General features: G+C 39.1%; 2 protein-coding genes across 4 annotated transcripts; one reads left to right on the top strand and one right to left on the bottom strand.

The window, feature by feature from the left end:
• Nucleotides 1-477: 477 nt before the first annotated feature.
• Nucleotides 478-14,715, bottom strand: LOC109640635 (CTD small phosphatase-like protein). Of its 2 annotated transcripts, XM_020104744.2 has the most exons (8): nucleotides 14,575-14,715; nucleotides 7,724-7,881; nucleotides 7,470-7,502; nucleotides 6,142-6,243; nucleotides 5,442-5,498; nucleotides 4,984-5,076; nucleotides 4,263-4,448; nucleotides 478-3,506 (listed from the first exon to the last, which is right to left on the bottom strand). In XM_020104744.2, exons 1-8 carry the CDS (start codon nucleotides 14,648-14,650, stop codon nucleotides 3,381-3,383), a joined length of 831 nt encoding a protein of 276 aa, XP_019960303.1. In that variant the 5' UTR covers nucleotides 14,651-14,715; the 3' UTR covers nucleotides 478-3,380. The 2 variants fall into 2 exon arrangements, with proteins under 2 accessions (XP_019960303.1, XP_019960311.1); XM_020104752.2 differs by lacking the exon at nucleotides 7,470-7,502.
• Nucleotides 14,716-15,321: 606 nt separating this feature from the next.
• Nucleotides 15,322-26,405, top strand: hhatla (hedgehog acyltransferase like, a). Of its 2 annotated transcripts, XM_020104612.2 has the most exons (14): nucleotides 15,322-16,539; nucleotides 16,887-17,160; nucleotides 18,232-18,359; nucleotides 20,137-20,204; nucleotides 20,301-20,414; nucleotides 20,803-20,823; nucleotides 21,064-21,258; nucleotides 22,485-22,694; nucleotides 23,092-23,263; nucleotides 24,067-24,211; nucleotides 24,316-24,351; nucleotides 24,442-24,643; nucleotides 24,755-24,896; nucleotides 25,239-26,405. In XM_020104612.2, the coding sequence occupies exons 3-14, from the start codon at nucleotides 18,254-18,256 to the stop codon at nucleotides 25,379-25,381; spliced, it is 1,554 nt and encodes a 517-aa protein (XP_019960171.1). In that variant the 5' UTR covers nucleotides 15,322-16,539; nucleotides 16,887-17,160; nucleotides 18,232-18,253; the 3' UTR covers nucleotides 25,382-26,405. The 2 variants fall into 2 exon arrangements, with proteins under 2 accessions (XP_019960171.1, XP_019960181.1); XM_020104622.2 differs by lacking the exon at nucleotides 20,803-20,823.
• The last annotated feature ends 766 nt before the right edge of the window (nucleotides 26,406-27,171 follow it).

Here is a 27,171-nt window from a genome sequence, read left to right on the forward strand (position 1 = left end):
TCCCATAGATAACGATCACACACTTTGTGGGAGCTTATCAGCACATTCAGCCCATTGCTATGACTTTACAACCCACAATGTTCCCTCTGATTCGGGATCATATTTCAGGTCAGAAACACAACTTAGCAAGGGTTTACCATATCAGCATGAAAGGTTTGTTTTGTGTTCACAGCTTGTTCCAACAGCATGAATAGGACCAAAAAATGAGTTTATATTGATTTGTCGTACCATCTGCATTTACCATTCAGTCTGCTGACAGAAGACAAGCAACATTTCTCCATAAACATGTGCTTTATTTTTTAAATGACTTAGGAAATCAATGGCAATATAAAGTTGATAGTAACAGAACACAACAACATTCCCTCACATGACTTGAGTGGAAATTTAAATCACACCATTCTGAAGTGATGATCTTTGGCCTTAATTCATGCATCCAAAAAGAAAAAGAAAAGTTTAATAATAGACGTGACGAAATAGTTTCAATGAAGCCTTTTATTATGGAAGGAAGGAAAGAAAAAAACTGATGCTCAGGATGACGACACTTTGCAAACACTCAACTTAACCAAGAACAATAAGTGTAACACCTGATTAAAAAAAAAAAAAAGCGGTGACTTGAACTCAAGTGTTGTAGAACTTTGGTGTTAAATCAATACAAAATGATGAATGTATGAATTTGAGTGAGGTGACAAAGAAAAACTGTAAGGACGCGAACACACACATACACACGCACACACACGTCCCCTGGTAGGAAAGATGAGACCTGACTGAGAGTTCTTACCAAAGGCAAGAGAGAGAGAGAGAGACGATCTGACAGAAAGAGGAACAGAAAGCTGGAGACGTCGGGTAATACATGACTTTTCAAACCAAATACTGACAAAAAGGTAGGTAGAAAAATATCACAATGATACAAACAACATCTTCAGAGAAAGGTAATCATCGAGAGGTTGAGAAGAGTGGACCTAACACTTCTTAGAAAAGGACATTGCACTGAAATCCTCATCATGAGCAGAGCACTCATCACCAACACAGATGCTTGATGCAAAAGAAAGAAAATGCAGCCTTTCAACCGGACAAAAAAAAAATTGGTGGAACTTATGAAGCAGTGTCGTTTCACTGAAACATCATGACCCATAAACCAAGCAATACAGCAAATGAGGTTTGTTTGGGTGGACAATCCCTAGATGGCACGACAGCTTTTTCACACTTCATTGCTTCATTTTATTGTTTCACAATGTTGATTCACTTGACCGTATATGGTCCACATACATGGCTGCGCCGTTTGCACACTCCATGAGAAACTACTAACGAGGCCATGCTAAAACGATGAGCAGATGTGATCGTGGAATTAATGAGAAACATTGCTTTGTGCCTCCATAGGCAGTAAGGCATTAATGCCGTGATGAGGTTCTTCAGTCCTTTTTGCAGTGGCCCAGTAGTTTCGAGTAGAGCTGCCCCTGATGTGTGAGGGTCTATGTGGAGGGGCCAGGACTGAGCACCCAACTGTAGGTTTGGAAGGCGTCCTTACTTGTTTGTTTTTATTTTACTTTCTTCCACAACAAAAGCTGACAGCTATGGCAATGAACTCAACTACACAAGGTTATTTGGCTGCTGTTGCTGAAACAAGCAAAATTGAAGTGGATTCAGTTTTTGGGTGGAAAAATGTGAAAAATGAATGTCTGAAGGTTCATTGACAAACACTGAAAGCTTCACTGTAAACAAACCAATTCTGGGGTTAGTTTTGTCAAGTGCTCTCGACACCCAAACCAAAAACTTGGTAAGGAAACTCTCCTACAAAAAAAGGTTTATTGCCATGGTAGCTAATGTTGCAGCATTCGGTTTGCGTGGCTCCTCTCAAAGATAGGCACTGAGGTGAAAGAGCAGTTAAAAAAAAAAAAACGAGTCATGGAGGATAAACGTCACACATCGTCTCTGCTGATTTTATACAAGGGATGGACTAGGCCACGCCTTCACTGTGTGTAAATCAGGAGAGGATGGTGTGATTTCAACACTGTCCAGACTCTATCAGACACTAACCCTATATTCCCCAAAGACACTAACCATGAAAACATTTAAACATGGCACTCAACCCATTTAACGAGAGAACCCAGACCGCTGACAATAAGAGAAAAATAAACAAAAGGTTTACCTTTGCAACCGTGAACAATTTAGGAGAAAGACAACCCCCTAAGGGCGGAGCTGCACCACTTAATAGTGTGCCCAAAAAATTGTAAAATAAATGTAAAAAAAAAATTAATGTGCTAAGAGCTAGCCGTCTGATAAGCATGACGTGACGAAACAAGGACCTCATGACATTAAAAACATACAAATTAATTTGACATATACCTGTCAAAAATAATAAAACCTATAATGCTATACTTAGTACTAATGGTTTAACAGATACAACTGAACCCCTGTTTAAAGATATGAAGCCTGTTAAAAAATAATTTCCTTATTTGGCAAATAATACAATGAGATAAGTGGGAGTAATGAGAGAGACAAAAAAACAAACGGCACAATTTTATCTGAGCTTTCAGATCAAAACTATCAAACGCAAATTGTAAACATACTCTGTTGCCTAAAACAAATGAACTATTTCTACGCATAATGAAAGCAGAAAGAAACAAAGTCACATCTATATAATGGCACAAGCAGACTGGGGAAAAAAAAGAATAATATTGAGACGTTTACCCAGCGCTTGATGATCAAAAAAAAAAACAAAACAAAAGCAAAGCTTTAGTATAAAGATACTTCTGTGTCCACTTTAAAGCATATTGTGTGTGTGAAAAGACTGAAGTACTCAGGAAATATGCCATGTACAAAATATCCCATATAAACAACATTCACACAAGGCACTTCATTCAGTAAGAAAAGAGAATCACAGTCCTTTCTACTACCAGAAACTGCCTGCATAGCAACAATACGAGGACAAAATCTTTTCAGACTCTTGTGGTATCACAAAAGAAGGTTCAGACAAAAAGATTTTTTTTTTTTGGTTTTAAAATAAGCACTTCACCAAATAGTAAAACTTTGTTGGTTTGAAAATAAAGACCAGAGTTCATTCCTCTTAGCATTTTGTCCCCGATATTACCAACTTAGGACTCTCTGTACACTTTCAGGTGTGTGTGATTTTTGTCAGACACAGTTCTCCTGGGATAGTGTTTGTTTTCGTTTGATGGCACACAGAAGGCAGCCAGTCACCAGGAGATGAGAGCAGAGACAGGATTAAGGTTTCCACAGTGAGACTCCAAGGCGTCCCCTTGGGGCAGAGACAAGAGGGGCGCATGTGGGAGGATCTGCCTGAGTCTGAGAGATGTGGCTGTAGAAATGGGGCAGAGATTGATAGAGTATGGAGAGCACAGACTGCGCTGTCGTGTGTCCTGCTACCTGCTCCTCAGATTCTGCAGGACGCCGTAAACCTCCTCTTCTTTGCTGATTCCCTCAAAGAAAGGCAGCAGGTCCAAGAGCTCTGTGTCATTCATGTCGTCAAACCAGGACTGGACTGGGACCTGGGGGGGGGGGGGGGGGGGGGGTAGCCTTGAGTTAAGCATTTGCTGCCAAAATTATCAACAGAACAGAACAAACAGGAAGTAATTGATATAATTAAGTTTCAAATGTTGATGTTTCTTTTTGCCACACCTATTTTGAATACAGTGTAATGTAAAATTATGAGACAATGTTAGAAAAAGTGCAATATTAACTTTGCAATGGTCCGAGAGCCACTTACTTACTGTCTCTCTTACTGGAGTTTTCTCTAATGCTTCATATTTCTAAACTCTCTACAACCTAAGCTAAAGCTTATGTTAATCTATAAAAGGACTGAAATGGTTTAAAAGAAAAAAAAGATAATGTTTTCTCATCAATTTAAACCAAAAAAACACATAAAACACATATGCCCAATTCTCTCAGTTCCTCTCCAGCCACCATGCGTCATCAGCATGTGGAGTACAGCACTGAGTGAAATGTAATTACGTCATCACCAGTGTACGTTATGAGGTAGAAGACAGGTGCCTTGACTTGCTAATGCAAAAGGAATTACTGCATTAACCATTATGATTTTTATTTAAGATCAATTTGAAAAGGATCCTGCAAACAACAATCTCCCCTGGCCAGTTCAGCATCTCCCCTGTTTCAGAAGGTCAATATAAATTATTATATTAAAGGTGGAAAACAATGGGAGCCTAGGACTCCTTGTTGACATGTCAAATTTACAGTATAACACAAGTAGCTTTAAGATGCATTTTGTTGATTCCTCTGCAACTCACAGCATTTTCTGGGTGGAAAATATAAGAGGCGGGTGAATTGTCAACAATGATGACATTGCTGAGCTCTCGTCCCAGCCGGCTGAGGTCTTTGACATAGTTTCCTCTGTGAAAAACGCAGGATTCTCTAAAGAGTCGTGCCCGGAACACCCCCCACTGGTCCAGCAGGTCTGCCACAGGGTCTGCATACTGCCCAGGTCACACAAACAGAGAAAAGTTGAGCACAGCTACAGAAAAAATATCAGATTTAAATTGAAATTAACGGCGAAAAATTCAAATAATAGAGAGTCGCTATTATATAGAACATTTTCAAGAACATCTTTTCTCAACTAGAACACAAAGAAAACTTAAGTCTACACTATTATGTCAAAAGGAAGCAGAGTAGCATGTCCTCTTCAGCTGTGTTTACCTGGCAGGGAAGAGGCCTCAGGAAACTATTCTATAACACAACACAGACACCTAGAGCTCTGCATGAGGATTACACTAAGGGGTTTAAAAAATATCCTTTAACATGATTATTTCTAGCTCATTACACTTACCCATGCTGAATTGGCTATGACACAGATGGACAGCAAAGCAGAGAGAGTGTGAACATTCAGACGGGAAGAGCAGATGAAAAGTACAGACCAGAACAAGGAAATAGAAGATAGTCTCATGGGTAGCACTGGCCTGTTACCAAAACCAAAAATGTCAGAAGAAACAACATATTGATGCCTAAACAAACCTTGGCAAGACTGGCTGTAAACAGCACACATTCAAACAGCTCCCCCATCTTTTGAAGAAACTCATCCACGTGGGGTCGTTTCAGCACATACACCTGCAACACACACCACAGATAAACATGTGAGGTGCGGGAAGAGTCAAACATTGTTAGTAAACTTCGTGAGAAGCACAATTCACTTTAATATATTCACTGTGTACTTTGTCGCAGAAGACATGTGAAAGTACATACAACAGCTTTTCAATCAGATGTAATGCACTCTTTTGTCCCATCACCAGTCCAGCAGCTGCCATCCAGTGCAAGTAATCATGAATAGGCCAACCAGGATACACACAGCCTATCCTGGATTACTTGAACTGGATCACAGCCATTCTCTTCTGGGTCTTCACATGAACAAAATGGTTCATTTCTCACCTAATAATAAGGTAACCTCCATGAAAGTGTTTTTCTGTTTACAGTACCTGGTGAACAGTACCATCGATCTCAACTGGAACAATAAAATCAGCGTTGCTGATGGGCTGTGAGGAGAGACAAGATATTGCAAATTATAATTTAACAAACTGTTGGTGTAGTACCACAGCTGACCAACAGAGGCCCCACCAGTAACACTAAAACTGCAATTTCAAGATGGACAGTAAGAAGATAATCTCTGTTTTTTGTCAAAATATCCTGGGGGCCATCATCAGGAAAAAACTTGAAGGAGGAGTTGAGGCAAAAAATATGGAGTGACACGGTCAATAACTTTTACTTCACTTCTGGCAACTTGTGTATTAAATGCTGCTAAGGCTAAAAAAGAAATGAAATGGAATGAACGGTGAAAGTCTTTCATATTATCATGCTGCCTTTATTCTCATAGGCACAATGAGGACTGTATTATTGCTCTTGTTCTTAATACAGCACGCGCTCCACCACCTGCTCCTCTCCTGACTTTGTTTACATAGTTACCTGATGGATTTAACACGTCGTAAACTTAGTGCATGTTACTGGCTGAGCTCTGACAAGGATACTGTCAACAATGAAGGCAGTGAAAGTTTCTTCTTCTGTTTACGCATTAAAATCTTATGTGATGATTTAGATGTTCAAGCCCAATGGTGAGAGTATTTTTCTAACACTCATATATCAACAACAGGTGATAATGTACAACTGTAAAGAACTTCTTACCTTGAATGAGCTGTGGACAAGTGTTTCATCTAAGTCAATCACCACACACTTTTTGCCATAGTCAGATATTTTCATCTCTGGCAGGAGGTATTTAGCTGGTTGCTGAAGGGAAGACAAGACAAGCAATCAAACACAAGAACAGAAAGGAATTATGTTAAAGAGAGAGAGAGATTAAGAGTTTAATAAAGACAGACTTGACATACATTAATGTGTAAGGCTGAGCAGACAAGCCACAGTTACATTAGAAAGAGCATCTCTATGAGAAACAATGCAGCAGAGATAAAGCCATGTCCGATTAGATGCATTTGATGGACCCATAGATTCAGAATGACTCTGTTAGATTATTCATCACCCAACATTCTCCTGCTACAGCCACACACAGTGATCTTAAAATCCCCTCAGATTTTTTGTCAAATCTGCGGAGGTTAAATAGAATTTCCACATTCTCACAAAGGCCATGAAAATGTTAGCAGCGGATGCAGTCTAGCAGTCACCGTATCATCAATGTAACTTAAACCATTTGAAAATGCTAATCAACTTCAAGCATTCAATGCAGGAACCAGAGCCCGACTGATGCATTGACTGGTTGATGAAAATCGGCAGAGAATGCCTTTTACGTACATCCCAGTAACTGTTTCCGTTTGCTGATACTGTATGAAAGCCTTTATTTTACAGAACAAACAATTCTATATTTTTTAAAATATTTTCTCAATTAAAGTTATAAATATGTGGTTGTATGGGGGGGGGGGGTGAATTTGCAGTGTTTGCATTGGATAGCAGGAAGAGTTCTGTATTAAAGATCCATTTACATGTGATGGATCTTTGGAGTTGAGCTTCATATGGTCAATGATGGATTATTTGACTGAAGTAAGCCTGATCACTAGATAATCAGATCACATCTAATTTCTTCCTTGAGTGACAGGATCAATTAGTTTTACCCCCCAGCTTTAGATACTTTGGAGCTTAACTCACAGAATTGCTTGGATAAGCAGCAGAAAAAAACAATTTCTTCTTGCGTGGAAGCTCCTGAGACAATCAATTTATCAGTTGAGACAGTTTTAGACTTAACTTGTTAGACAGTTAGTGTCACAGTATTTCTGAAAGCATACAAACCACCACGAGTCACTCATGCAGGCCAGGCACTGAGGTACCAGTTAAACCCACAGGTGCTAATAAATCTTCCACACAGCCAGTGCTACGACGGGCTGAACATGAGCTGCAGTACGGTAGCTGCAAGTGAGGAGCATTGAGGCCCACACAGACAGGATGTACCAGCACCAGCCCACTCAGCCTGCATGCAAAGGAAAAGAAAAAAAGGCAATACATACACTAGGGACGGGGATGACCTCGACCTGGTCACACTACAACACAGGAGAGATAGACACGCACATACAAAACAAGGTGAGGGGTAGGAGGGAGAACAAAAAAGAGACCAAACACAGAGGGTCCACAGATATAAAGAAAAAGAGAGAAAACTCTACTCACAAAAACCAACAAATTTACAACAGATAAAAAAAACTTCACATTTCCTGATACAGTTTACAAAACAGAATGTTTAGCATTCGGTGGTGCAGCAGCTCACTTTAGGAGGCGATCCGTTCTCCTCAACAGGTGGAGGCAGGGAGCTGGTGTTGGTGTTGGTGGCTGGTGGTTCCACATTGTAGTTGCGGAAGCAGCAGAAGAATGTGCTGAAGATGCTCCGGCTCCTCTGCTTCTTTAGACTGCTTTTCGACTGTGATGCTGTTGAGACAAGAGGAGAGGGAGGGGTGACCGGTGAGCATGTGGATATGCAAATCAGTGTTGTGTTGTAAAAAGAGAGCAGGCTGAAGGAGGGAGGCATCTACGTTTGGTTTATTTGTATGCAAAGTTGCAGATGCTGCTCGAATAACTGGGAACAAACTGTTATGTTCAATACAATTCTCCCAGTGACCGTGAGTGATTCTGAAACACAACAAAAGGTGAGACCTTGACAGTGTGATTAAATGCCATTAGAGTTGGTTTTGAACAGGCAGTGGCACTGATCAGAAAATAACTTAGCGGGCAGGGTCACTTCATCAGTCACACAAAGCGACAGTAAAGAGTGTGCTCTGCTCTGATTGCAAATCGCCTCTCATTCCAGGACTACGGCACAGGGCCTAAATCAGACGCAGAGATTTTATTAATAGTGACAAGTTGGAAGCTGAACGCTCCTCCCTTCTCTTTTTTGCCATGTCGTGGCTCCTGGCACCTGATTGGCCTGGGGGTCTCCATTTTGAAACACTTGCTTGTGCTTCCCTCCCATGTTTCGGGTGGCAGGTGAGTGACTGAAGCAGCCTGGACATGCACACAAGGCGAGGGAAGGGAGGGAGGTGGGAGGCCCTCAGACCCAGCAGAGCCTATACAAGGCTGCATTCCTCTCCACCCATTACTCCCCCCCTGCTCGCCTCCTCAGCTCACACAACCAGAAAGCTTCTGCGACTCAAGACCAGTGAAGAGCAAACAGCATTATGTCATGTCCTTTGGCATCTTGATATAGTTCCACTTTGTTCTTAAGGCCTTAGGAGACATCGATCAGACATTTGTGTGAGGAAACACTGTGCCAGAAGAAAATACATCAAGTAACTTACAAATAAAATAATGTGCCATAATTATTTTTACAACACTCCTGCTTTTAAGTGTAAACAAGACATTCCTGTGTGTCTTTGGGCCATATGAGCAGCAGTCTTAAGGGCATAACAGAGAGTTGCAGCACGATTTGCTTTAAGAAGATTACTTGAATTCCATATTCTACAGCTATAAATACTCATAAGTGTCTGGTGTCAGACACTGACGGACTCATGGCATGTCACGGCATGAAACACTTCATGCACTCCCTGATCGCTGTCGTTTCCCTCGATCAACAGCCTCCTGTCATTAATTACTGCCTATTTAATAAGAGCATGCCGCACTGGAAATATTATGACAACTAATCTGTGAAACAAGCTCTTTCAAGAGACAGGTTAGATACAATATTTATCAATCACGAGGAGATAACATTAAAAACAATAAACCTTTTTAAGTAACTTAAAACCTGAATAAATTAAATTACTCAATGGCACAGTTCAATTGACTGTAATATTTGACATCATCCTGCAGTGATTGTGTTGAAAAAAAATCTAATTTCACATTGTAAGTATTCCAGAAAAAAATTAACTTTACTTGAAAATAAAAAAAGGCATTCTGCTGGTGCTAATACAGAAGAGGAGACTGCATTAAAAGTATTGCTACTGCCACGTCTCCACTACAACAACCACCAAACACCATAGTAAGGACATCACCAGAGGATAAAATGATTAATTATTTATTATATTTTCAGGAATTCAAACCATTCTCTAGCTATCATTACACAGCAACACCCTAAGTTCATCATCATATCTGCCACGGTATGCTTTGTTTTTATCTAAAAATAACATAATAAGCACCACATGACTTCTGCTCAATAATTAGGACTGGGTTTTGTCTATTCTGCTGTGTTACTGTAAAAATCAGACAGTTGTCAGCTTCCTGTGACTCATCACTACAAACTCACTGCTGTATTTATTTCCTGAACAAAGAGCCTCAGAAAACTCCCAGGATGACTGAGTCATGCACAGAGCGGAACTAGGCCTCAAACACATCAATCAACTGAAGAGGATGGTGGGTAGTAATTGACTAATGAGAGGGTAAACTCACTTAAATGAACCAAGTTCACTACCTTTATTAGCCTTTCCAACAAGGCTTCATTTCTAAAGAAAAAGTAACAATTTACTGGACAGGACAAATTATTCCCTGTGCTGTTCCTCTTTGTAAGTTTATCCAGGACTAGGCAGTCCACAAAAAATACACACACTATAAATTATTAATCAGTAGCAACAACTTTCAGGAGGGGTCTGACCTAAAAAAGTGTCCAGGGGGTCAGTCACTTGTCCCTCTCACTGAGGAGTGCATGTCGTGTCCTTGATGCCACTTCATATAGGTCTGACTCAGGGTTAGTCCAGTACAGTGATTGCAGTGCAGTTGTCACAGCAACAAGCCCAACATCACTTCTCCTTGGGTTCTCAGTAAAATGCCAAATGCCCCTGATGATCTTGAAGACCACCCATAGATTTCCTTATCAAATCAGTTGACAGTACTCAGGCCTGCTTCGCCACATAAAGACAAACAGGATAACACTCTTTTTAACACATTATTCTGGCAACAAGGTTGGGAAATGTGGGCTACGGCTTTTTAGTTTCGGGGTAAACAGTAACTGATTTCACTGTCATTCAGGTCCTATCTCACATCTTTCTAGTTTATATCTCCACAAAAAAGTTTGTCTTTCAAATATATAAGGAAACATGATAAGCTCTTTGTCCAAGATACATTTAATGAAGACAGGAGGACAACAAACTATTCAACTGTTTCTTTAGATTCCAGTTTGAAGTTCTTCCTTCCCAATAATCAAGCGCCCAAACTATTTATTTATGAAATAAATTACAGTTTAAAATCCTCCAGTCCTTACCTGAGGATTATACACTAACACCTTTGTGAGATTGGCATGTAAAAAGTCACAGAAAACCTTTTCTAGGGAGTAAAAATTTCAATTATCGATACATCAGCTGACATTCTTTACGTTATACACTCTCAGTTATTGGTTGTTGGTCCATTTGCAGTGGCGAAGCTTTACTGTGCTTACAGATGGAAATAAGGCAGTTGTTAAATGTGATACAAAGCATTTTTAGCTTTGTTTGAGATTGATCTATTAATGCATTGTCACCATTTTGAACCTACTTCAGGCACTTTCAGAAAAGTCTTCTGTATCACTCTCTAGTCTTTATATGTTTTAGGAATCAAAGCTGTAAGTCTACACATGAAGCACATCTTTATGGCTGTCCAAATACTTATGGACTCTTATGCATACCAACAAAACAGTGAATGAAAAACGGAGACAATGACAATGTGGAGTGTGTTTTATCAACAGTTAAGAAATAGGTTGGCTGTAAAATACTAAAATCCAAGCAGGATAGAATAATCTACAAACTGCAGACTAAGCTTTTTATCACCTGAAAACGATACATTCACAAGTTTCAGGAATGTTTGAGAACACATGCAGTTAATAGAGCAGGCCTTAGTTCTAAAACGTGAGAAACTTTTTAACTTCCACTGTGAATTGATCCAATGTTAAATTATAACAAGATTAGGTGCAATATATGATTCAACCTCAGTCAACTAAATATTGCAACAGCCTCAATAAAAAAACAAAAAAAACCAAAATAAATAAAAATAAAAAAACATTGTAACCCAAATTTGGGGATGAATGGAAAACAATAAGAAATGTATTGTAATCTGATACAGACTGATCAACTGATCTTTGCTAGCGTTCATTTCGTGCATATCCTATGCAGGTGCCAAATACTGTAACTATCCAAGCACACACACATTGAACAAGAGAAAGGTATACACATATATACAAGACAGCCATGGAACAAGCATCCAACTGATTTAACCTGCATCAGTCACAGTCACATAGTTCATGGATACAACTAACCACTGAACGGCTGTGTCACCGGGCCAAGTAGAATTTAAATTTTAACACATGGAATATATGTTGTTTCAGTATTATTTAAAATCTAAGTTCCTCTGAGATTTGTGAAACAGTAAGCTAAAATGGCAAATCAGATAAAAAAAGCTGAATATAATAAAGTAATACTTTAATTTTGAAGTAGAAAAAATAAAATAAAATACTGAAATTCTGGAGACCATCATTGAACTGCAAAACTCACCTCAACCACACATTTAATCAATCTTCAGAAATACGTTAGATTCCATGGCTGTATTAGTCTTTATCATTGAGTGAATGGATTGTATAAGAGGCACCCATTAATCTCACAGACTCATCATACCATCATGTGTTTTTCTAATTGCATGAGTGAATGAAGAAATGATCATTGTCATCTTTGCTAGTAGTTATACTTGGCCTGGAGGTCAGTGGTGCCCTGGCCAACAGGGCAGTGAGTCTATATTTAGGCTGCTGCTTGGCAGCCAAACCTGTGTGAACAGCAGGCACATGTTGCAAGACAGCTAGTAAAGGCACACAGGGCAAGGTGGTCAATTTTTGTCCAGACAGTTTGGAGCCTGTTCAAGCAATAAAAGACTACCTGTTAAATTCCTCTGTAGGTCATCTGCTGGGATGGGCTGCATGTTATGTGAATTGCAATTGATAAGGGGTAATCAAATCATTGGCCTTCTCTCTATTAAACTCTGGAAAGTTTAGAATCATTCTGTACACCCTGGGACACAGTGGATTAAAATTTACCTGCTTAACTTAATCTTCCTGGTCATAATTACACAATATGAGGATGGTTATCTCAAATCTTGCTGTTGAAAACAAATGGAAGAAAGCATATAGTTGTGTAGTTCTTGAGATGATGGTAATATTTGACTTAGCCCCAGGGGAAGAATTAAGTATGACGCATTCTCAAGAGTAAATGAAAGAGGTAGGAACAAACAGCAACATTGCTGCTCTAATTTGTCCACTTACTCAACGTGTCCTATGCAACAGACAACTCTTACTGAGGCCAACATGAGGTCTGGTTTTCATGCAACAGCCTAACACAAAAAATTAAGTTCCCACTGTGTGACTTTGTGTGTGGTGACACTCAAACTCTTCTGTTCTGTTGTGATCATCTGTATTATTGTCTCAGTTATCTTTTAAAGTACGGAATAAAGGAATCAAAGTAATTTACGGATATGTGGCCTATATTAAAATCACAAGATCAACATACCCTTGACTCCCATTACATAACAGGGGCTCAATTAAACAACAAACATTTCAATAGATGTGTGCTTGCTTACTCAATAAAACAGTCTATCTGCCAATCTTCCAATTGACAAATAAATGACAAATACACATCACAAGCCCAACATGATGCATCATATTTGCTGAATTTCTCTAATCGAAAGCCAAAAGACCAGAGGAACAAATTCAATTTGAAATTGGGGGAAAAAAGGATTGCAAAAACAATTCTGCCATAATAAAACCTGCAAGAAATGTAGAAAAGTGATTCCAACCATTAGTAGATGAGTTTACCTATCAAATCACGGCATAATCCACTCATTATTTCAATGTTACTTATATCAAGTGATAACAAATGATTTAATCACTATTTTCTGGCACAATGACCCGAACTCTAAGTACAAAATTATGATTAATAAAATGCAAACAAGCCACTGAAAAACATCATGTGACACCTTTCAAACTAAATCCTGTATCTTCAAATGTTATTGCTGAGACATAATATGAAGCTGCTTACAAAGTGTGGATGACTAAAGTGGAATCTCCATATTTTTTCTGCCACACACTGCAATCATAATCTCCCATGACACCCACACATGTTCATGTCACACAGAAACCACGGTGCTTGCGGAGGGTTACTTTTGTACCCTCAGAGGAGAATGCATTGTTATGCTTGAAAGACTTAAGTTCTCACATTACTAATGGACTGACAAGTGAGGTTTGAGATGTGATACTGATACAAATCCCATGTGCCTGAGTGACCCGGAAAGCGTCAGTGCAGCCCGACAAATGGGAATGGATGAATGAACATCGACTGCTATGGTCTTGAAGTAGAGATTTGACCTCCAGTATGGAATATACTTAATTGTGAGTGGAGAGATAAATAGAGAGTAATGACAGATGGAGTAGAAGTGGAAAAAAAAGGCACAACACTAACACTTGATCCTGAGATGTAGTATGAGTATGAAGTGGATGATTATGAACTACAACTCAAAATAATCATTGTACCAGAGAAAGGAATAATGTTAAAGGTGTTCAAATCATGATAGAAACATAACAGTCTTTGTCTGAGAGAAGACAAACACAGGCAAGAACAGATAAACTGATCATGTAAATATGACCAACTTGCAAGGTGAACTAAGTCCTGATGGATTACAGTTTCATTTTCGAAGAAGACTGTAACAATACTGTTTTGTCTCATACAACACTTTGCTCCTCCTCAGACCTCTTATGGTCGTGATTCATGAAATGAATCACCTGTCATAACATTAAGTCCAGTTATTAAGGTAAACCACAAAAGTGTTGCATAGAAACAGGCGAACAACTGGAATTAGATGGCTTAACGTGGACAACAACAGTTTGACAACAATGTTATTTTTACCCCACACAGCGCTAATGGGATAAAACCACACGACTCGACACTGGAGCGCTCTTCATGCTGTAAGCACAGGAAACATTGAGCTAGCTCCATAACGTTACTCTTTCTTCGGATAAACTTGTTGCTTGTTAAGTTTATTAACTAACCATGCTCATGATTCCGGGTTTTTAAACGTCGACCGCCACAGACAACCGGCGCCAGCCAAACGCTAATGTCAGTGCAGAAGTAGTAAGTAGTTAGCCTGCTAGCATCAGTTGCCTCCCGTTTACTGACTTCTTCTTACCTTTTTCTTGGTTGAAAGATATGATTTCCTCCTCCTTCGGGTTGGAGACCTGGGTTATTATGGACATGTGGTCCATTTAGGCGGGTGGTTATTCCTGTTTCGTTTCCCGCAATGTTATTTCGTACTAGCGCGCTGGCTTCGTTCGCTAGCTATTGCTAGCTAGCTGTTCAAGGTGGGGATGACCAGCTAGCCCACAAAGCCCAGGCAACTGTCCGTGGCAAAGCGTTGGGGCAGCGGGGGTAGCCAGTCAGCTAGCACGGTGGTGAATGGAGGCCGGCGAATGGCTGTCATTTACGGCTCTCCGCAAAATATCATCGCTGCAGACGAAGTATTTTGTGGGCGACGCGGACACACACGTGCGGCTAAAAATACAAAACAAAAACAAGCGACTCTGAATTGCTAACTAGCTAAAGTTAGCACCTAGCTCGGGTTAGCAAGTTAGCCGCGAATGCTGCGGGTCAATCCAAAAATGTGAGGCCGTGACTGGAACAACGCTGAGAGCCCTGCGGAGAATGTTATTCTGGTCCCAAAACAAACATGTGTCAGGCGCGAAGTTGTTGAACGCTGAAGTTCGCTAACTCCTCCACGCGAACAGTGGCTGTGTGTTTGTCCTGCGTCCCCTGTGCAACATGGAGGCTTTATGTATTTGAGTTGCAGATCTGAAGCGGGGGCACTCGCAGTGGGAGGGGGCGGTTTGTTTCTGTGACGGATCCTCTCAGGCAGGCGGCTCTAACCCGCCGCACATTGCTCAAACCCTGCAGCTGGACGCGGTTTGCTCCAGCTTCTGGTGCTCTGTAATTACTGCTGGGCCAATATAGCTCTTTATTATAATCCAAAAAATATGCATATTTAACATAATACACTTTGTTATTGTATATGGCGGACACAAGGCTGCAGCGTTAATGTCCACAGGGGAAACAACACCTCGTTTAAGAATCAAAGCAAATACTTCACATTGAATCTAAAACCCTTCGTGCGCATTCTTTCACAAATAGTTCAAGTGGACACACTTTTTTAAAAATCGAGAGCGCCACCTAGTGTCTAAAGTGTGAAACATCCTCAAGGATCATATACCGCCGCCATTTGGATTCGGTCCCAACATTTCTGTCAGGATTACGTTTGGACTTTGGAGAGGATGTTTTCCAGCAGGTGACTTTATTTATTGTTTTGTGATGATAGAAACAAGTCCACTTGTTGTTGATACTGTCTGATACTAAATCATTTTTTTAATGCCGCATACTACATCTTCAAGGTTTGTTTAAGCAGGCTTTAGTTGATTCTAGATTTTCTTTTTAGTGTTTTTGTTTTCTGTTTTTATATTTGCGTGGTGTGACTCTGTTTATCTTATTTGGCCATGTAAAGCACTTTGTGACTTTTGTCTGTAAATAAAAAGCTTCATAAATACATTTTACTTATACTTATATACTTTATTATTAGTGACAGAGCTACTTTCAATGAACTAACATCATTTTTAAGCTGGCTTTATGAAATGGTAACATATTCTCATACCACAGAGTACACAATACAACATCAAAGGTGCATGCATGTGTGCTGTCCGACATAGAGCTGCCTCATACATGTATAACTGCATGTCTCTGGTAAATTCATTCACATATGTATTATAAATATGTGTGTGGTTGTGGCCCTAATCGTTTTATATGGGCTATAGTAGTAGTATATGCAAAACTCCCTTGTACTTCTATGATGTGGATAAGGTTAAATTAAATTCAATGCAATTTTATTTTATTCTACCAAACAAATATATTTTGTAATATTTCTAATTAAACTTCTGTCTTACAACATATGGACTTAAAACACAAGGGCGAGTTGCATTCAGTTAGACTGCATTTGTGTCTATTGTATATACTTGTGATTAATTCCTGTGAATATTTTTGACATATTATGTCTCTTTATTATGTTTTATGTCTTGTTTCATACTTACAACGAAGACTGGTATTGATGAAGGTAAGGTAACATTAATAAACTTGTGAATCTTATAACTTTCATCATGTGTTTCTATTTAAACCATTTATAGCATCACCAAATTCCTTAGCCTATGACTGGTAACAAAATCTCAAACCACAGAGTCAATATATTACACTATAATATCAAAACAAAACGTTTAAGCACTGGCTGTTGTGTTTGATATGATAACTTGAATTTACTTCATTTAGTACATTCTGCCATATGTTCATCCATTATATTCAAATGTATGATCCATTATACTTTTGATTGGGGGATTGCCACAGGTATCTCGCTTTGATGTTGTCTTTAATCCACTTGCTCAGCTCCTGTTTGTGCGCTTCTCTAAGATCTGATGGACTCAACTGCACGGACCACCCCTCACTGCGGTGCGGTAGTGAGGGATAAATATATCCCCCTCCTCCTCCTCCTTTCGTTGAGTCCGCAACATCCTGACTGGCTAAGGCTGGTGATCGCAGGCAGCGGCAAAGCCCCTACAAGACGGATGAATTAGACAAAAAAAAACTGCTGCAACCACCGCCGCCCCCTGTGTCTTTTATTATTCTGAAGAGTCGGGCTGTAAACACTGCCGCTCTCTTTGTGACAGTGTGAAGCGGATACCAGGTTAGTGAAAGCAAGTCTTCTATTTGTGCATAGGGGTAAAGTGTAATTGCAGAATTAATAGTATAGAAAAAGGTCCGCGCGTTGTTTTCAGTTCTATATCAGCTCGGAGCAGTGAGACAGTGAAGCTGGATTTGTATTCAGAACGCTTTGCTCAGCTCCTTCTTAGCCATGGTTACATCTTGGCATGGGAAGAACTTGTTAGTCCAACTCCTTTAACTTTAACACGCACACACAAGTGTCCAATCCATTGGAACCTGTCTATCTTTGTTTTCTCACTGCCATGCACCATTCTTGGTCAGTTCCATTCAGTGCTAATTATTCTGTGGAGTGAGTCCCCCTGCACCTCTCCAGATCACATAGCACTGCAGCTGCCCTGCTCTGTACAGCACACCAAGTGAAAGAGCTATAATAGGAAGGAGAGGTAGGGTTGCGCAGCTGACGGTGCTGATTCCGAGGAGCCAGGGCTCTGCAGTCCTATTTCAGTCACCGACTACATGGATCCTAAAGGCTTTATAGTAAAATGTCACCTCATTAAAACACCTTGTTCTGTGTCTGACAAGAAGAACCTGTGCTGATAGGTGCTGGCACAAGAAGTGTTAGTGTTAAATTTTCTTTAGACTGGGCTATCATGTAATTCATTTATCATAAAGATAATCTATATGCTGCTGATTTCCCACAACAACCTACAGTAAAAGGGAGGCTATATATAAACACACAAACACCATGTATAGTAATATATATGTATATATATATATATTTATCTCAAAATGGTATATACAGTATATGTATATATACCATTTTGTGTTCTGTTCTTTGTGTTACACAAATCTTTCATTTTTAAACACAGTAAGACAAGGCTGTCTCAGTATAGTATCATACTGATGTATCAGGCCTAAAACATAACAAGTGTAATCAGAATAATCCACATCATCTGAAAATCTCCGGTTCAATAAACCTTGGTAAACTCCGCGATAAAATGTTCTTAATCCGTCTGTTTTTATTCATACACTTAGTTTTTGCCTTCAGTCAGTTCTCATGTTGTTTGCAGCTGATTGCTTTTCAACCCATCAGGCTCCCTGTGTGAAGATTCACCATGGGTATCAAGGCTGCCCTCCCCAGATATGAACTGTATCTGTACACAGCTGTGCTCGGTGTGGCCTTGATATGGGCAGGCAGTTGGATATTTGATGCTTCGAACGGTGAGTGGACGACGACGTGTCAAGAGCTGTCTGAAGCACTTACACACTTTCAGTGTAGTTTTAAAAGATCAATAACACTGCAAGAGATTTACAGACATTCACTGAAGTCCTTTCATATTGAACTTATTATGAAAACAGTTTTTGAGCGAATTTTTCAAAAACTGTTCCAACTTCACGAGTTAAAAAACACCCCAGTTAAAGCCATCAATTAGAATATTTTTTTAAAAGTGACAACATGAATTGTTTTATTAAAATCTTCATTCAAAAAAATAAGTCCTCTGCTTAAAGTTGCTCCATTTCACACAAAGCTCCCTTAAGCAATTCCTGCATGTATCTATTAATATCAAGACAATTTAAAGATGGTCCACTTACTTTCTAATTGTTCTCCTGATGGAGATATTTCTGTTTAAGAATCAGTTACACAGAGCCAAACTAATTCCCAAAAATATCCATCCTGAAAAAAACGTTAGTTAAGTTCATTTTTCAGGGACAGTGCATATGAAAATGCCAGAGTTAGCTAAGAGAGAAATTTTCATCTGTGGTGTCTGGCCACAGGGATGAAAAGGCACTAGAGTTGGCAGCTTACAATCAAATAACAGCAAATAACAACTTACATGTTTAACCAGTTATCATGATGATCAATTAAGTAAAAGCCAAATATAGAGATATATTAGCAGAAGACAAACATGAGCAGCAATAGAAGCAAATAAAAAAATAATGAGTTATCTACACAAATCAAATGTTATTACCAGCAAGGACAGACAGAATGTAAATTACAAACCAGCTTTGCAAAGCAAATATTAATAAAAGCATTTTAAAGAAAGTCCAATTACTTTCTGATTGTTCTCCTGAGGGAACTATTTCAGTTTAAGAATAAGTTACACAGAGCCAAACCAATCCCGGTACACTTCATCCTGAAAAAATGCATGAATTAAGACTAAAATGCTCAAACTAGCCTCTTCACACACTGATCTGAATGGTCTCAGTGTAATCTGGTGAGTGGTACTGTCTGCCACAGCTTGTGCTGTCAGGTCGGCCAGGACAGAATCATGTCAGTCATCATTTTGTCCTGATTCTGTTTCCTCTCTGTGTCTTGAAATGTTCATTTATGGCTGTGGGCATTGGTACTGCTCTGGTCTGCACGCTTCAGTAGCACTGTCTACTGGTAATAGAAGTCTGGCCATGTTCCAAGAAGTAAGAGGCTTTCCCTGACCAACCCTCACATTTTGATAACCCTTTTCATGTCCATTAGTGTAATCAGGCAAAGCTTGAGGAGCTGCTGAGAGTGGATGTCAGTCACATATGTTGCTGCGCTTTGAATTTCTCAGTGGCATTGTCACGATTGTAATTATTATCATGACGATTTTTGATTCGTATTTTTATTTTTTAATACTTTCTGGGTTAGATTTTGGTTCAGGTTTATGCCGTTAACTAATCCCCTACAGCCAGATTACGACTGTGTGAAAGGAGATGTCAGCTTCAAAAATAGAAAGCTCTGCAAAGAGTACATTATGTAATATTTGATATTATCAAATGGACGGAATGTGCTCTAACACCGTCCATTATAATCCAGCATATTTTAGCCATAATTGTTCCAAACGCTAAAAAAAGACAACTTCTGAAATTCAAAATAAAACCATAAAAATAATCATCAGCCTTTTGATTTTGTGTCTCCACATGACTCCTGAGGTGACCATGACAGATTAGTGGCAGCAACTCTTTGCTGATTATGCATTTATTCTTTCTTCTTTTCTTCTTTCTGTCATTCTTTCTTCAGAGAATATAAACAGAAAGGCCTTCAAAGAAAGTGTGAAACCAGGATGGCATTACTTTGGCAGGAAAATGGTACATTGCCCTTATTTATTTCATTGTGTTTTACCGATGCAAAATGTCTTAACAGAGCACTTGTGTGTCTTAATAAGGCGTCTTCCTTTCCCACAGGATGTGGCGGACTTCGAATGGATGATGTGGTTCTCTACATTCCGCAATCATATCCTTTTCGCTCTCATCGGTCATGTGATCTTTGCCAAGATATTCACCCTGATAGCTCCAAAGGTGCGTGCATGTGTGTGCTGTAGATGCAGAAAGAGTCAGTGTGGATGTCGGTGAGATATAGAGCTGCATTGTGACTACATACAGGTATAACTGCATGTCTCTTTGGTAAATTCATGTTCATAAGTGTGTTTGCACTTGTGAATTAACTCATGCTCTGCTCACTTTATATGTGTCAGTGCAAAGCTACCTTGTACTGATGTGTATTTTGTAATATGTCTACCTCAACCTCTTTATCTACCAATTTTGATGCATGAGCATGAGTTGCATTCAGTTAGATTGTGTCTATTGTGTGTACTCGTGATTTTTCCCTGTGTATATTGTGACATATTTAAAACAGTTTATTATGTTTTAAACATGTTTTCTGTCTTGTTTCATGCTTACAATGAAGATTGGTATAGATGGATGTAAGGTAACATTAATAAACTTGTGAACCTTATAACATTTGTCACGTGTTTCATTTTTAAACCATTTATATGTGGACACTGCATTTGTTATTCTTCCCATCACAATTCAGTTTCTCCATCCTAAGTGTATCCATTGTTGTTGAACAGTGTTGTTGTACTAACATCATGTGTGTTGCATTTAATTATGAACAGTACAATCATCTCGGCACTGTGTCACACTGATGATGGCCCCTCTTTACCCACAGCACAGATCCTTGATCTTTGGTGTGTATGGTGGTTTGGCAGTCCTGGTGACAATGGGCTGGACCTTCATGGCTCTGGTTCTGTCTCACTGCATCATCCTCTACAGTGTTGCTCTGGTCAAGAGGAAATGGATGTGCTTGGGAGCCGGCCTCGCCACACTGGCCTCCATCAAGTTGGAGCCTTATAACTCCTGGCAGGTGAGAGCTTGGGTCCTGGTTCAAACCACAGTCTTTCTTTCTTTTTGTATTAGGATCCCTTTTAGCACCAGCATAAGCATTAGCTATTCCTCCTGGGGTCCACCACACACAGTCATACACATTACATCAACACAACAAAAACACAGCCACATAAACGAAAAACAGCTCAGCTCATCAAATCATTCAAGTTCATCCAGAAGAGAAAGAGAAAGAAAGTCATAACTCTTTCCCCTTTTCCTTCACACAGTTAAGAAACAATTCTTAACAAAAATGGATATCTAATATTAGTTTTGAGTTTAGTTTTTTACCTATCCTGCACAATTCTGACATTAAATTGAATCCCAAGTAAACATGGATATTATATTTTTTATTTCACCCTATCATATTTGATCTTTTTTCCAGTTTACACAAAGACACCAGTCAATTACTGTTCCAGAGTTATTTGGAAATGCTGTTTAAAAAAATTGGAACCACTCTTTAATACTCTCCTGAACAATATTCACTTATGACTGTTTTCTGCATCATACTTGTTTCAGCATTAGGTAGCAAAAACCTTCAATCTCTAGCATATCAAATATGTAGCATAGTAAATTTCTAACTAAATTCTCTGACTAAGCGGTAGTCAACTCAAACTCTCATGCATATCCATTACATTAGTTCTTTAAGAGCACTTAAGAGCACGACATGTAGAATGAGTAAAGGAGATGTTGTCCTATGGTCCTGCATGGGAACTTTATAGAAGAAGGATCTTAAAGCCAGTAATGATAGCCAGCAGTGGCAGCTGGAGATACAATTTATTGAGGGAGCGCCCAGTTCCACTTGAAATCACCATGACTTCATGGTTCTTCAATATAAATAGATTTTCTGTATTTTTAAATGAGCAGAAGGTGTTGCTTCTCCAGAAAGACCAGTAAAACAGACTTTTCAATGTGATAGTAATGACTGTGCAGAGTTAGTTAAGATTTAAATCGTAGAAAACTTCAAGTTTTATTCAATCTTGGTAAATTAATGCATCAAAGAGCTTGATAGTTAAGATGGAAAACTACATGTTACAGTAACACAAGGGGCATAAGAGAACTGATAAAGATATATTCAAAATAAACCAAAATAAAAGACTAAATTAACGGTGAAGGTGTATTGTTGTAATCTTGTTGTGAATAATTTAGAGGCTTTGTTCTCCATATTTAAAAAACAGATGATCAGAATAATTTTGACTCCTCCTATAGGAAAGCTTGGTGACTGGTTCCTTTGACCTGCAAGACATCCTGTTCTATGGAGGCTGCGGCTTCAGCATCATGCGCTGTATGAGCTTTGCTTTAGAGAACTGCGATAAGAAGGACGGCAGCTACACGTTCTGCGAGCTGCTGAAATACAACTTCTACCTCCCCTTCTTCTTCTTCGGACCCATCATGACTTTCGACAGGTATCATGCCCAGGTGAGGCTGTGAAGATTCAACTATATGTGATGAATGCCATATTAATGAAAGTGAAAAGTGAACAGCCTTTCTAAGACTAACAGTTATGAGGTAATCACCCACGATTGCACATTGTATGAGACAGCTCCTGTAACACTCATGCTGAATAACTTTTAGGACAGCTGATGGAAATATGTATGTAAGCTGATGTGTTTATACATGAAACTCAATTTGAAAGCCATTGACAGAGACAGAAAACAAAGACAAAGTATGACTACTATTTTTACTGCTGCTGTTCAAACAGAAAAACCTTCAACATGTTAGCTTTGAGATATCATTCCCACTATAACATATAACCCACTGGGACAAACCTATAAATCTTAAAAACAAAGATGGCTAAATGTTTTTCATTCCACAGGCGAACAACACCCAGTTGACCCGCAAAGAGAGGGAGATGTGGAACATCACCACCAAGGCTGTGTTGCACCTGGGAGTTATTCTGGTGGTGGACGTTTTCTTCCACTATCTTTACATCCTGACAATCCCCAGTGACATGAAGCTGGTCTCCAAGCTGTCTGACTGGTGTCTGGGTGAGTTCAAGGGTGAAGCTGCCACTGATGCTTCAATCAGTCTTTTTTTAAATGCTGACAGTGGACTGACATCAATTGAATGTTGACCTTTGAATTGAATCTCCTTTAGTGTGAAAATGACTCATAGAAAGCAGTGAGACCATGATGGACAATAAAACTCTTCATACATATAAAGTTATCTTCTCTTTTATGCACCTAGTCAATGGTTAATAGATCTTTGGAGTAGTTTATTTAATTTAAATAGATAAATACAATTTTATTACAGGCTGTATCCGTGTAGCTGTGGTCAGTGTTTGTTATCATTATTGTAATCACTGACATTAAGTATTTACTAGTTTTAGTTTTACTTGTACCAATACTGATTATATGGAGTGAAATATTTCCAATATCCATAGATATATCAGCTATTTATGTCAAAATGTGTATTGGCAATGATTCCAAAGATCTCATTATCAAACAAGTGATAAATAAATATAATAGAGGCTAGATATTTGACAGTTAACCACAAGCTTGAATATATATAACTATAAATAAAAAGAAAACACAGATACAACAATATATAGAATTTGAATTAAGTAAATGAACATATTATTTTACATAACAGAGAAAAGTACTTTTTTTCTGTATTGGTTATTTTAAAAAATAAGATTTTCATATCAGCAAACATAATCACCAATAGTAACATGGATGTGAGGCATATATTGTCCAATATATCAATCAGGCTCTGCTATTCTCAGTGTAAATTAACCAGCATTAATTTACCTTTAGTTAAAATGGGGTTGTTTCCATACGTGTTTTTGCAGCTGGCCTGGCTTATTCCAACCTGGTGTATGACTGGGTGAAAGCGGCTGTGATGTTTGGTGTCATCAACACTGTGGCTACACTGGACCACCTGGACCCTCCTCAGCCACCGAAGTGTCTGACAATGCTCTATGTCTTCGCTGAGACGTACGTGCGACCTCCACTCGCCGTGTGCAATCTTTATAAAACCATGTGTAATTTCTATGTTGACGTGCAAAAAGATTCACATGGAAAATATCCGTCTGTTTCAGGCACTTTGACAGAGGCATCAACGACTGGCTGTGCAAGTGAGTGTTTAGATATAAATTCATGGGTTTAAATGACAGATCCCGCTATATAAGAGTATTTTATATTAAACGTGAGCTGAAACATTGCAGGTATGTTTATGACTACATTGGTGGGGATCATGATAAAATCTTCAAAGAACTCATAGCAACCTTCTGCACCTTCGCAATCACCACCCTGTGGCTGGGTCCATGTCAGCTGGTTTACATCTGGTCCTTTTTCAACTGCTTTGGCCTCAACTTTGAGCTATGGGTCGCTAAGTTCTTCTCCATTCCACCATTTTCTACCATTGAGGTGAGGAAAAAGAAGGACACATAAAGAAGGGAACAAGCAGACACATATTACTTTGTGACATTTAGTTTTACACAAGATCTCTGCATGTGTTAATGTATCTTCTCTTTCTAGGGTGTTATGGGTGAGGCTATGTCGCGCAGGATCCGTGGTGTGTTCAACGCTGCCAACTTCTGGGCCATCGTCCTCTACAACATTCTCTCCCTCAACAGTTTGGAGTTTGCCAAACTGGTGGCCAGGAGACTGATTTTCAAAGGTAGGGAACAACAAGGACATATTATATAAAATAAAGCTCAGGCTTCTTTGTCATTTCCAGTAAAAGCGAGGACAACACAGACTGACATCAAAAGCGATAGTATCTCAAGGGGCGCCATACTCCATGGATCATATGACTTGAGCATTCTCTCTGTTTCTTTCTTTCAAAGAGAATGAAAGGCTCCTCACAAGCGAGCACTGAGAAATGGAGAGGTCGCTCTCAGGATTATCTGCAGCTGAACATCGACTCATGACGTAGCACAAAGACAGCTGCATTCCTGTGAAGTCATACCTTTCACCTCTTGTTTCTTCTCATCCCCTCTCACTCTTTTATGTTTTCCAGGTTTCCCTCTGTCCACCCTCTCTGTGTTACTTGTGACCTACTGCGGTGTGCAGCTGGTGAAGGAGAGGGAGCGACAGCAGGCCCTGCAGGACGAAGCCGAGATGGCGAAGGCAGTCAATGGCGGCAAAGAGAAAGCAGATTAAACGAACGAGAGAACCCAGAGTTTCACAGACTTCATGGTCAACAGCCCCCTCACATTCTTCCATCCTTGGCCTTGTGTACTGTAATAGAAACAGAATGGAACAGCCGGTCAGCACCTACTTGGGTCACAAGCCTGCATTTCATGCTGGTTCGTCAGAAGCGAGGCAAAGTTTCTAACTGTGAAATATTTAATATATAAGTGCACTTGCTGTAGATAGTCGTCATGTCCTCTGGCACAAACCCACCGAAGGTGCATTTTTGCATTTGTATTTTATCCAAACAAAAGATTGTTTAGCAAATGACAGGCCTTCCAAATATTATAGGATGCTACGTATACCAAATAGTTCAGGTTGAGGGACAACTACTATGCTCTGTGTGGTTGTCTCCTGAGTTAATTCTAGATTTTTTTTAAAAATCCTCCTCAACATGATTAATTTTAGTCAGATGGTTTCTCAGTTTTCCTTTAGATGCCTTAGATCCTAATCCTCAGAATATTTAACCGCACTTAAAGGGTTAAAAACTTGAACAAACTTGACACCCTGGTGTCATGAATGAGTGCAATGCAGAAAATAAAAGGGTACTGTGGAGATCCTCCACATTGTTTGCAGTTGAAAGTATATTTGCTCTTCTGTCACTAAAGCAAAAATACAATCACGGTGTGTGGGATAGTCTATTTTAACGTTTAGTATGTATCAAAGTTCTCAGTGCGTTGAAAAATTTTATGTAGTTCAAAATTATCCAGAGAACAACAGTTTACATGTCATCTAGTGTGTGCAACATGTCAGGATTTGTATTCTCACATGATCCAGGTCGTCAGTTCACACATGAAAGACAACAGGCCCAGCAGGGAACATGGGTCAGTCTTATTCTGCCTGTATTTAAAACTTGCTGAGTGTCTTCAGAGCAGCGGTTCACAGGGAATGAATTCATGCAGATTGTATAACCTTTTCTCATTTTAGGGATTTTATTGAACAATGGTTATTTCAAAGGTTTGACTCGGAATAAAGTTTTGTTTTTAATCCAGAAGTGACACCTCACGTGTGATTTTCTTTTGGTACAGTATGTAAAGGAAATCAAAATAGATGTATTGATATTTGCTTGGAAGGCTACTGCATTAAAACATTCACAATTTTAATTTTTTAAATAGAAGGAAATTGATGAAGCATTTTGATAGCAAGACATTATCATCTATCACCACAAGATGGCCCAGTTTGACCAAAGGTGGTCAATGGCTGCTATCAATACCCATGTGATCACATTATGATGGTTAAAAACACATTAGAGGTCCAACAACACACACAAGAGTTTTCATTTTTTTAAATCTAAAAATATTTTCAGGAGGTAGGTGTCAGTGTTTGTTATCACTGGATTTATGAGTCACAAAACTGACTGATGTAAGCTGGTGTTTTTTGTCACATCACTATTTATATAATGATATGAGTCAGTGATTATTTTCTACTTTACTCTGTTGGCCATATTCATTTAAATTGGTCTGTTTGTTGAGATAGTTTTTGATTCATACAAAATGTAAAGGTAAAGGGACAACTGTGCAAAGCTGAAATAACTGTAGCCTATATGGTGTGTTAATCATCTGTCACAAGAAAATCAATATATAACAATAATAAGAATACATTTTATTTATTGACAATATATCTCAAATAAACACCCAAATAATTAAAGTGGAGACAGAAAACACCAAATAAAAATCAAGACAAAGGTGTGAACTTAAGAGTGACCAATGGTTAAAATTTGATCATATAAAACATCATATCAACACAGATGTGTTTTAACT

This window comes from Paralichthys olivaceus, chromosome 16 (genome assembly GCF_024713975.1).
Source record: "Paralichthys olivaceus isolate ysfri-2021 chromosome 16, ASM2471397v2, whole genome shotgun sequence".
NCBI classification, from domain to species: Eukaryota; Metazoa; Chordata; class Actinopteri; order Pleuronectiformes; family Paralichthyidae; genus Paralichthys; species Paralichthys olivaceus.